Raw genomic sequence first — 12,571 nt, 5'->3', positions numbered from 1 at the left:
CATACTGTGACGTATTATAGAAAGATTGCTTAAACACCAATGAGTGTACAGAATATCTGTATCCAGGAGTTTGTGGCGTACTACAATGTTCTAGTTATTACAGGAAATATAGAAATTTTCAATTACTTAACGCATATTTGATTGTATGTGGATAGTTCTGGATATTCTTATGGCAAACCTTGATCACACTGCATATTGTGCATTTTATATATATATATATATATATATATATATATATACAGTTGGCTCCACTTAAATGCATATCGCTTAATTGCATATATCGCTTAAGTGCATAGCAACAGTATGGACCAATTTTTCATTGTAAATATACATGAATTCCACTTGAATGCATACTCTGTTTATATGCATACATGTGGTCCAGTCCCAAGGCTATGCACATAAGCAGAGTTGACTTTATATGTATATATGCCAAATTATTGATGTCTGAAACCACATAAGAGTCACTGAGGACAACAAATGTAATCTGTCCAGCACTTTTACTTTACGTATAGGTCACTGTAAACAATAATTCAATTTTTGCTGGAGTGGTCAAGAGTTATGCTGAAAGTGGTTTTATGACATAAGAGTTTGTGAGGTAATTTATTGAGCACAATGCAGGTAGTCCACAACATGATCAGTTTGTAATGTAAAATATGTATAACAAACGGACATACTTTTAATTAGCGACATGTCATTTAGCTTATATACACTATTGAACATCGTGTCAATATGAGATTTAAAAGATTCAGTGCGGGATATTGTGGGTTTGATCCCTGGCCAAGTCATACCAGAGACTTACAAAAATGGTATTAACAGCTGCCTCGCTTGATGCTCAGCATTAATTAGGAGGTTAGTTAGAACTGGTCGGCCTGGTGTCAGGATAATGTGACTTGGTGGGACATCATGCTACATGTATGTGGCATGATGCCCCAGTGCTAAGACATCACTATAAACTGCCACATTGCAGACATTGTAATGATTTAACTGACAAATTGTTAAAGCTACATTAAAAATCCTAATCACACACGCACACATAGAAGGTTCAAACTTTATGTTTTGTAATCAAACTTTCTATCTTATTAAATCAATAGAGTTAATTAAAGAAATGATGCATACCAAGAATGCAGAATTCAAGGTAAATACATAGTTATAATCATAATTTACAGTTGCATGTGTCGTCCCTTTCTTCCTGGCCACTCTCCAAAATTACCAGTCACAGTAGTTGCTTTTATGTAATGGACACCCATTTTAGAAGCAGTGTTATGCACGCATGCACATTATAATCAAATTTGTATACTGTATAGACCCATATTTCTCCGTGTATTTTGTGTTGATAGAAATGAGTCCTGGCACATATGCTGCACGTTACATGTGCTGTAACGTGATTCTTGTATTTCATGATTAAGACCTAAACTTTCACTTATATTAAATAGAAAATCCTTATATTCACATTCAGAATAGAAGATTTTCTTTATCACGTGAAGAAGAAATATAAATGTAATAAGATTATAAGTGCCATAGTATCATTCCCAAAATGACTTTAGTGTAGATTACATTTAGATGTCTCTGTGATTATTTATTACATTACATGAAGAAGAAATATAAATGTAAGAAGATTATAAGTGCCCTAGTATCATTCCCAAAATGACTTTAGTGTAAATTACATTTAGATACCTCTGTGATTATTACTTTTTTTAGTGTATGTGAAGTCATCCCTTATTTTGCAATGTCAATATATGTTTTTAATCATTTATAATATTAACAAATATTAAATAGGTTTAGGAAACACTATGCCAATAAACCTGTATGATATGATACCTATGGTATGCTTTCAGAGCAATAGTGCACTGCCTTGTTTCAGCCATGGAGAATGACTATCATCCAATCAAATTGACAGTGTACACCGAAGCCACTACTCAGAGAGAAACCTTCAGAAAATATATTGCACATGAGAGTAAATGTGATGTGAGTTACAGTGATTTTACGCAAGATATATATTGTATCTGGGTCTAAATTGTTCCGAATTCAAATGTTCTGTAAACATTATATTTGCAACTTAGAAACATGGACAACAATTGAGGTGTCCCCCCACCCATGTTTCCAAAATTTATAAAGGCTTTAATATGTTCATGTTACTCTGAAAGATCTGAAGTGTTGTTTTTCCATAAAAAGTTCCAAAAGGATTTGGATTAAAAAAGTTGTTTAGATAATGTTTGCTAATTTGGGGGTGAATTTCCTACTCTGGTACTGGCCTAGGGGCCCAGGCTGGTTCCTTGATGTTCCCATTTTTTAAGGATTGGGTTCTGGAGACAAAAGTGTAGGGTTGGTCTCCGTCCCCGTTTCCTTAATATGTGATCTTTGCCATTCTGTGTGTTTGGATGTTTTTTGTAAGGACAAGATATATATATATATATATATATATATATATATATATATATATATATATATATATATATATATATATATATATATAATCATATTTATTATGTTTTAATAATGCATTTAAAAAAGACATTAGTTCGATTATTTAAACTTGTTGTTTTAATATTTTTTTTCTTTTCCTCTCTTTTTATTCTCTCTTTTATCTCTTTTATCCTTCATATTGTGTTATATTTTTTGTGGACATACCCTCAATCTTTAACTATTATAAGCTAAATGGCATCGGTTGTGTACCCCCATAACTCTTCCAAAAATTGTTTTTGTGTAACCACTCCCAGTGTTATTTTGGTATTTCCCGTTAAAACAAATCACAAATATTTCGTAAGAAAATTTATTTATTAAATCATTTGGGGGGGGGGATTATTCTAAGAGTTGTACTCCAAGGTCCCCACCTCCACAGGTTCCCTGTTTCCTCCTCTACATGGAAAATTTGTATTCCTGTTTATTCATGTATTTTCAAGATGTTACATACTCTGCCAAAATTGTCTGTGGTATGTTTCTGTATCGTGGTCCCTTATTTCCAGTGATCATGACTAGTGATCCTCCTTCTTTCCGTGAGTCTTGTGTATATGCTATAGTGTATTGCTTGCTATAGATTTTCATATTTGGACCAGCCTTTGTTTTTTCAAATGACTGGTTTGGTTAATTAATTTTTATATGATTAAACAATAAAAAGGTAATTTTTACTGTATTCCATTTCCATAGGTACATGTGTATGCATCGTTGACCTAGGCTTTAATAATCATTGCATGCATATGTACATCTTATCTCATAAAAAGTTTGAATTTAGAGAAGAGAGTTGCACTGGTTTATGTGCATACAAAATAAATAACTAGTAAATTAAAATGTATGTATTAGTCGTATTTTTTTATTTTATTTTTCATATGTGCTCAGTTCCTTTAATCTTTATATTATCAATCATAAAATCTGCCAAAGATTTATCAATTGATTCTTTTAAGAACAGAATAGATTAATTCCTACCAAAGTGACAGGGTATTTAATGTTTCCGTATGTTTGTGATTCCATGTGCGTGGTTTTCATTGGCTCCCTCACAATACTGTCTACCTCACTTTGAGCCACAAAATATAGCATTATGAGAACCATGCCTCTTACTTCCCACCACATGTGGAGCCCTGTCCCATGTTAATTCTTGTTTTTTACATAATGTGATGTTGGACTTTAGTCTTATACCAAGGAAGGAAATTTTTCCTTGGAATAGTTTGTAGCTTATTTCTAATTAAAGTTAAAAACGGACCACTGTAGAACAATAAAAACAGTATCTTATTATATATTTTTATTATACATCTACATTCTTCCATACTGGCCACCATGTATAGCCTATCTTGTGCTGAAAAATGGCGTTAAACCCTACAACAACAACAACAACAACCATTCTTGAGAAATACTTTCAAGGCTTCTCTTGAGGAATCCCTAAAAAGGGATATGACCCCTAAAACTCTGTCTCATTTCTGGTCACTTGGGCATAAATACCCAATAAAACCACATTTTCTATCCTAACCCTGTGATCTATTGTTCTCTGTTGTCCATATTTCAGCATATTGTTTATTATAAAATATTTAACTTTATTCACCATTGATTTATTTGTTATTTTGTCAAGATATAGAAATACTTTATCCTGTATTATCCATTTCGAAATTTCCCTTTCTCCTTTATTTTTCTCCGAGTTTAATATTACATGCATCTTACACAATGGCATTATTCATATACCGTCACATGTTTACCTCCCCTGTTAGCCATAGATGATGTATATATTTCAGTAACATGCTTTATTTCTTTGATCTTATTGCCTCCCAATTTTTCCAAACTAATTTCCAATCCACATCTCTTTTCCTATATTGAGACTTCAAAGACTATCTTATCTAAAAGGTCTTGACCAATTAGACTATATAAATGTTAATATATATATATATATATATATATATATATATATATATATATATATATATATATATATATATATATATATATATATATATATATATATACATATATATATATATAGGAGACATCCAAACGTTTGGCATTTCTCTTTACTCAAGAATAACATTTCTTGTATATTGCATCCTTCTTGGACAATCTATTACTTTTGTTAACCTATTATTTCCGTATATTGATGGTTTATGCTTTAAAATAAAACCAAACTAATAGATATACAATGCTTGCCATGCATATATAGGTATCACATTTAAATTTTTGGCTCTGTTGGTAATATTAGCCTTTTTTTAATACATATTTCATAAAGCCAGAAGATTTATTCCCCTTTCCTTTTTACTCTTGTACAGATATTGATGTGGTAAGTAGAGTAAATTTCCTTCCCATACAAAGTATATGATCTTTATATCAAGTATTTCCAATTGCTCATTTTCAAAATCAGTTCTCCTCAATGTAAAGCATATGTTTATATATATATATATATATATATATATATATATATATATATATATATAATATGTCTCAAGATGTTAAATTCCAAATCTATATATTCTTTTTCTACTGCTTCTGTCTTTTTATAATTCCCTAACTATGCATTACATCGAAACATCTTCCCCAGAGGTTTTTCTTTATCCTTAATCAGATGAGTCGGTAAGCCAGGGAGCTTTCATCGCCATTTCCTATAAGTACAATTTCAGTTTTATCATGATTGGTTCTTAATCCTGACACTTTACCAGATTTGTTAAATTCCTTTTCAAGATGTTTAAATGACAGATGGTCAGTTATAAAGTTAGAACAGTAATCTGCATGTAGTAGCATCTTTACTTCTTTCAGATTGGGTATCGTAACACCCTTTATCATTTTATTTTCATTTTTTTTACATAGTGCCTCTGTCGCTACTACATATAACAGCATTTACAGTGGACAGCCCTGTCTAGCAATTTCAGAATTCCTAGTTAATGCTTCATCTACCTGTACGTGCATAAAGATGTTCCTATTAAGTATTCTTATCCACTCTCTAAAGACTCGTCCAAGACCAAATTTCTCCAAAGTTTTCCCTACATAATTAAATTCTAATCTATCAAAAAAACATTTTGTGGTCAAAAAGTATTAATGCCACTTTATCCCTTTTTATTTCCAAATGATCAATAATAATCTATATACTTAAAGCACTATTGTATTTATCCTTTCCCTTCTCTACACAACTCTGATTAATATTTATAATCTGACCCATACAGTTTTTAATCCTTCAAGCTAGAATATAACTCAAAATTGTATAGTCTTGTATTCAATAGTGATATTGAACTCAGTGTTTAAGATCTGTTTGTTCTCCCTTCCCCTTAAATAATAGTTATTACTCCCTTTCCCTTATATAATAACGTTATTACTCCCTTCCCATTATATAATCAAGTTATTACTCCCTTCCCCTTATATAATAAAGTTATTATTCACTTCCCCTTACACAATATAGTTATTACTCCCTTCCCCTTATACAACAAAGGTATTACTCCCTTCCCCTTACATAATAAAGTTTCTACTCCCTTCCCCTTATATAATACAGGTATTATCGTCTAATAAAGTTATTATCATCAACCCGCTCATTTCCCCTTTTTCGTTATATATCATTATAAAGAAACTCCAATATTCAGGCCAAGCTTTGACTAAATGTTTCATAAAAAATCCGAAGTTAAACCATCTGACCTTGGTTGTTGAATTGCATTTTCAATTTCTTTTCCATTGATCCTTTCTTCACACATATATTTACTTATATCGTCAACTGGATCAACACCCCTTTACCAGGTATTCATCACATCTCCCATCTGGTATATTTTGTGATGTATGTAGTTCCCTGTAATACTTCATTACTTGTTCTAAAATATCTGTATGACTAATATCATTTCTAAGTTCCTTTTCGATTGTATCTGTCCTTTCCTTATTTCCTCACCAGTATATTGTCATCTAGCCCTCATTATATTTCCCCAAACATCCCCACCCTTATTTTTACACCCCTTGTCTCCTCATTTGGTTTTCTTTAAACTCTTTATTATATAGTTGTTTTTTTTCTCCCTTGTCGTATGTCTGTTAATCAAATCCATTCAAATATTTGTCTTGATTATTTGTTTCTTTTTTCTTATTTTACAAAATGTTTTTGTTATCATTTTTATCTTTATCTTTAAGCCATCCCGTTATCATCTCCTTATATTCCTTCTCCCTATGTATTTGCTTATCGAGTTTCCAAAAACCATTTGCTCGTTTAGTCTCTCATTTAGTCTCTCATTTAGTCTCTCATTTAGTCTCTCGTTTAGTCACTCATTTAGTTGAACTTTGTACATAGGAAGCAGAGGGATCGAAAATTTTCACATTCTGCATTTTACCCCCAGTTACATTTTCAATACCTACTTCAGATAGATACGTTCTATCAGTCCGACTTCCTTAATTCTCATACTAAAAAAGACGTATTATTTTTTTTAAATATTGCATTTCCTATAAATGTCAAACAACGTATTACTTGTTAAAAATGTATTATTTGTTTCCTTAAGCATTTTATCCCAGTCAGTCGTGTACTTCTATGTCGTATAATAGCCATATATAGTCCCCTACTAAAATTAATTTTTCCATTCAATAGATATTCACATAATTTATTCATAAATTCAGTTTTAAATGTGCTGTACTTATAAAGTACTACAAATATACCATATGCTACCTATTTATTTTTTGTGCAATACCCTCCCTTTGAAAGATTTCCCAGTAACAAAAGTTCCCAACATCTGTATGCTGTATTATCCTACAGTTGTATCATACTTGCCATTCCTCCATGGACTTCACTAGTATTTTCACTTATTACCATATCATTCAAGTTTTCCTCTATATATTTTACAATTTAATCTTGAATATTATGTGTCTCATATATTTTGTATATCATGTTTATTATATCATATTTATTATGTCATAGTTATTATATCATATTTATTATATCACATTTATTATATCATTTATTTTTTCATATTTATTATGTCATATTTATTGTTATATTTATGATATCATATTTGTTATATGTATTATATCATGCTTATTACAGTGCCCCCCCCCCCCAATTATATGGCAACCCCTTCTGCACCAGGAATGTGGCCATGTAAGACGGATGGCCTTTCCAGATGGAGAGTAAATTTTTTGTGAGAAGTATATGTAATGTATGTAGTAAGAAAGCTACTTACTTCAAAGCATTAATATCTTCGGCCAAAAGTAGCATTAATTATTAAAAGGTTCTTCTTGTTATAATAACAGACTTATTTCAACTGAATATACATTATTAGTTCTTATTCCTGGCGTACATGTGATATGTGAGCGGGTATTGTTGTCATGCACATTGCAAATTCAAAAATGTCATCATGGTACATAAATCTTTTTCCATTTTCTTTTTTCTCACTGCTGATGATAACCTCCTTATCGGTTTTGGCATTTATTTTAGTCTTTTCAATGTAAAATTGTTGTATTCGAGTCTTTTCTACATAAAATTGTATGCCAAGTCTACCCTTCCCACCTCACCTGATATCGTTGAGTAGAATAACCGATTTTCTTCTAAAATAATAGGTCTCTGTTTACATGATGACATGTTAATGTTTGGTAATGGTTTATTTGGATGTTGTGAACTGAATGCGATTTAATTATGCAGACGAAACTTTCGTAAAGTGGACGAAATGCCTTCTTCATAAAGGAATCAATAAATGTGTTGTCATGTGATTTTTCGGTCTTTATCTGGTATCCTGTTTTGTTCAAGGTTAAGTTCTGTGTGTGTGTGTTAATGCACAAAATCTATTTTTAGCCTATGCTCACCCTGTATGATCTTGACAATTACGTCCAGTTGTAATCATCAAAGAGAAGAACTCGACAGATGTGTGAATCACAAAACTCTATCATAACATTGTTATGCTCATTTCCTGTAAATGTCGGCTTTTATAAATAACAACAATAATAATCTTAGTGTTACATGTACTTTAGTCAACGTTTATTTCAGTAATGGAAACTTAACATTAGGAGACATGTATTGATGATAGAGATAATCTGATTACTTACCTTACATCACAATGTGAATTAATTATTGGTTCTGGATGCATTTGAAGAAAAAAGTGGCCGCTAGTGAGGGGAACATTTTACAATTTTGTACTAATACGCTGGTTGCTGGTTGCATTGTGTGGTGGCTGTTCTTGAGGGGTACTTTTGAATACAAATTCGTAGGTGCCAAGGGATTTAAGAAGTGGGTGGCCGCTGGTCAGGAGGCCGTTCAAGAGGGGGACTACTGTATATCATATTTATTATATCACATTTATTATGTCATATTTATTATATATTTATTATGTCATATTTATACTGTCATATTTTATTATATAATATTCCCTAAAACTCTACCTTATATGATCAACTTTATTCTTTTGATGACCCCTTTACATCTAGCTACCAATTTTAGATTAATTCCCTTGTTTTACTTTATTTGACTATGATTATTTTATTTTCATAATATTTATTAACTGGTTTATTTGAAAGACATATCAAAGACAGACCCTGGCACATGCAATTTGAGATTGTACATTTTCTTTTTTTCTTCTTCTTTTTTGGGGGGAGCACCAGACAGATGCCCCCACCCAGTTCCCCAAAAATAAGAGTGCTTTTATGTTATTGTAGCCCCTAAGATATGTAATACTGTGTGTTCTATTAAAAAGAAATTTAGTACAAATATATATATATATATATATATATATATATATATATATATATATATATATATATATATATATATATGTGTGTGTGTGTGTGTGTGTGTGTGTGTGTGTGTGTGTGTGTGTATGTGTGTGTGTGTGTGTGTATTTTTGAACAGGGGTATTTGTTTCCCTTGTATGTGAAGAGCCCAGGCTGGTTCTTCTGTCTAAGAGTCTGTTCATCCAACCATGGGTTTCAATGTCATAGGCAGATTCCTTCCCCATGTAATTTCCAGTGATCTTTGTCAAGTATCTCCTAAGGCCTGTGTTTGCTGTGTGTGTGTGTGTGTGTGTGTGTTTTGCTATATTGGTTGCTTGTTATAGATATTGTTGTAAGGATAACATATATATCAAATTTCACTCAGGCTGCCTATTTATATTCTCATTATTATTAAAAAAATAAAAAATAAAAAAATATAAAAGGAAAGAAAAAAAAATAAAGATCTACTAATTAAATTTTCTTTTTGGATTTCTACCTGTGGTATTCATTTAATGAGAAACAAAAATTACTACAAAAATAAATCAAAATCCTATTGTTTTATGTGTTTGGAAAAATTTATCTAACGTTTCTCATTTTTTCTGTGTAGGTATACAAGGGTGGTCACAGTGTGTCCTATTTAACACATTAACCCTTGCCAACGAGTTTACGTGAGAGGAGGTAGTAACCTACTGCCAAGCTCTGTAGCGTCAAGGTCATGTATAATAAACTAAAGTGGGTGGTATTATTGAAAGGTAGACAGATGTAGCTCTACAATGATACCAAATAATCTGGAAGTTCTAGTTGCACTACAAAATACAGAGGGAAAAACCTCATTTTTTGGACCCGATTTTTTCCACCCAAAGTTCGCCTGTGGTTGAAATCCGATTTTGTGTTCAAATTTAGACCTTTTCGTCTCAGATCTTAGGCAGACTGGTATGAACTGCAAACAGACAGATGAACCTTTGCAAAAAGTTGGATATGATGGACATTTGGAATAAAGAGTGGTCTTGATATGAAAATAGCCAATGAAAAACGATTTGTCTAATACAGCTAGGCATTAGGTTATTTGAAAATCACCTGGAAGTTGATGTATTAGGATGTATTCAGAAATAGCTTTCAAAATGTGTTTCCTACTCGAATTTCAAGCGAAAACAATAAAAACATCCAGGGGTTAATGTGTTAAAGATTCGCACTATCTTTATTTTGTATTCATCATGCTTCTCTTTGTGTGTGGACACAGCCTTATCTTTCACCTTGAGTGTCACTGCAAAGATCTTCACTAACATAGCCTGATGTAGAATTTCATGGTTTTTCTGGAGCAGCTATCCATTATATTTCTCATTTTCTTGTGTTCAGCTGATTTGTTTCTACTGAGAATTATGTGTATTCCTCTCTGAAACAAGTTATATAATTAAAATTATTACCTGCATAATACTGTTAGTAATATAAATATATATGTATTCTTTAAAATAAATATTTAAGATTCATTCCAAGTTTAATTTTAATATACGATTTAGATATACAGTCCGACCCGTTTATGTCAACATCCTCGGGCCGGAGGAAATAGTGTTGACACAGGCGGATGTCGAGATAAGTGTTGTGGGCGGTCTGAAAAAAAGATACAAGTTAAATTCATCAGTAAGGGGTGACCTGTCATCAGTGACTAGCATTTACACTTTGAGAAAACAAACAATGGAAATTTTGAGTACATGAAGACAAAACCAGTGTGAAATACATTTGTATATTGACAAATTACATTGGTTACCTTTGTGTAATAAAATCCACAATAAAATATTGCATTGGTCACATCCTGATATTAAAAATTTTCACTACGATATTCAATGTCTGCATTAGCATATGGTCGTATAGTTGTTATTTACATTTACATGCTTCAAGTATAAGTAAAAAAATTGGCCTAGATTTTGGTCAGTCTGTTCCCATCTTATTGAGGCTACCAGGGGAATGGGGCTATTCACATGGAAATGAAAACCTGTCAGCAAGTTAGTTTAAACAGTACATGTATTTAGTTACAGAAGTCATCGTGAAAAGCACATAAAAGTGAACAAGAGATATGCAGCTGATATGATTAATGAAGACATAATATTGTATACATTGACACATGCTAATGAGGTATTAAAAGAAAATTATTTTTGCAATACAATATTGTAACAATGTCAGCTCAAGTGATATATATTTAAAATACATCCCGGAGATAACAAGTTATGAATTCTCTCAAAATACAAATACATGTATCACTACATGATTTTAATGACAAAAATATATATACATGTAATTGAGATTATTATCTATATTATAATTCATGCATAAAATTACAATAAAATTAAATTTATCAAGGACCAAACAAAAGCCTGTTTGATTTTTTTATCCGACTGCGACATTAAAGCCTGGTGGCAAGATCAACTAATTGTTGAATAAAGTACAGGTCGGATCTGTACACCCTGCCAACATAAATGATTAGGCGGAAAAATTAAAGCCTGGTGGCAAGATCAACTAATTGTTGAAAAAAGTATGGGTCGGAACTGGCAGCTGGTCGACATAAATGATTAGAAAACAAAGGATTTGTTGAAGCTGGGACCAAGGGGTTCTGTCGATATGTACGTTTATTTTTTATCTCGACATCGACATAAGCATGACAATTTTTGTAGTAATAGTAGGCCAAGGGACCGGGACCTTGCTTTTATGTCGAAATAGGTGGCTTGTCGACATAAGTGATGTCGATATAAGTGGGTAGGACTGTATTATTGAAAGTATTGTTATGTTCCTAGTTTAAACACTTTCTCATTCTTTTAAATTCATTTTATTAAATAGAATAATATTTATTTATTATTCAATAATTCCAGCAGGGGACATAACTTAATTTCACTCTTTCACTTGGTTTAAAGAACTGCATTACCAATTAACTATTGACATATATTGAAACAAATTTGGAAACGTGAATATTAAAATGTACAATCTTCAATATGTAATCAAGTCAAAATGCATTATAGATAATATAAATAATACATTGTACATAATACAAAGTTAATAAAGCTGGTTCTATTTATTCATAGCTGCAAATTGTCACTTATAGTTTTATCTATCAATATTTTCATTTAATTTTAATTTTTTTTTCTCTTTGCAGTCAACAGAAGTGAAGCTTCAGTATTATGCTCTGGTTTACTGGGAGGACCCACAAACATGGAGAGGTCGAGCTGGATCTTCAGAGAGGGAAGGTTATCTGGAGTATGGATTACCACAGGGCAACACATGGAATCCAGCCTATGCTGTACTAAGGTAAAAGAATTTCAAGGTTGTTGCTATACTTTGTGTAGATGCAAAAACATCAGGCGATTAAAGTAAATTGGAATTCATAAACGTTGGCACTTCGTTTTCAGTATTCTGGTATCTGAGGATATTGCTGCAGATTAGATTTTTTATGAAAATG

At 31.7% G+C, this 12,571-nt stretch overlaps 1 protein-coding gene across 3 annotated transcripts in view; it reads left to right on the top strand.

Moving 5' to 3' along the window:
- Nucleotides 1-12,571, top strand: part of LOC149790209 (pleckstrin homology domain-containing family M member 2-like) — a 79,555-nt gene that overhangs the window by 42,926 nt on the left and 24,058 nt on the right. For all 3 annotated transcript variants that reach the window (XM_089972215.1, XM_089972216.1, XM_089972217.1), the window contains exons 12-13: nt 1,836-1,965; nt 12,269-12,420. In XM_089972215.1, the coding sequence (XP_089828341.1) occupies nt 1,836-1,965; nt 12,269-12,420 (282 nt within the window). The remainder of the gene's footprint in view (nt 1-1,835; nt 1,966-12,268; nt 12,421-12,571) is intronic.

Source organism: Sinohyriopsis cumingii, chromosome 10, assembly GCF_028554795.1.
Source record: "Sinohyriopsis cumingii isolate HCF-2022 chromosome 10, ASM2855479v2, whole genome shotgun sequence".
Lineage (NCBI taxonomy): Eukaryota > Metazoa > Mollusca > Bivalvia > Unionida > Unionidae > Sinohyriopsis > Sinohyriopsis cumingii.
This window is presented reverse-complemented; position numbering and strand designations above follow the sequence as displayed.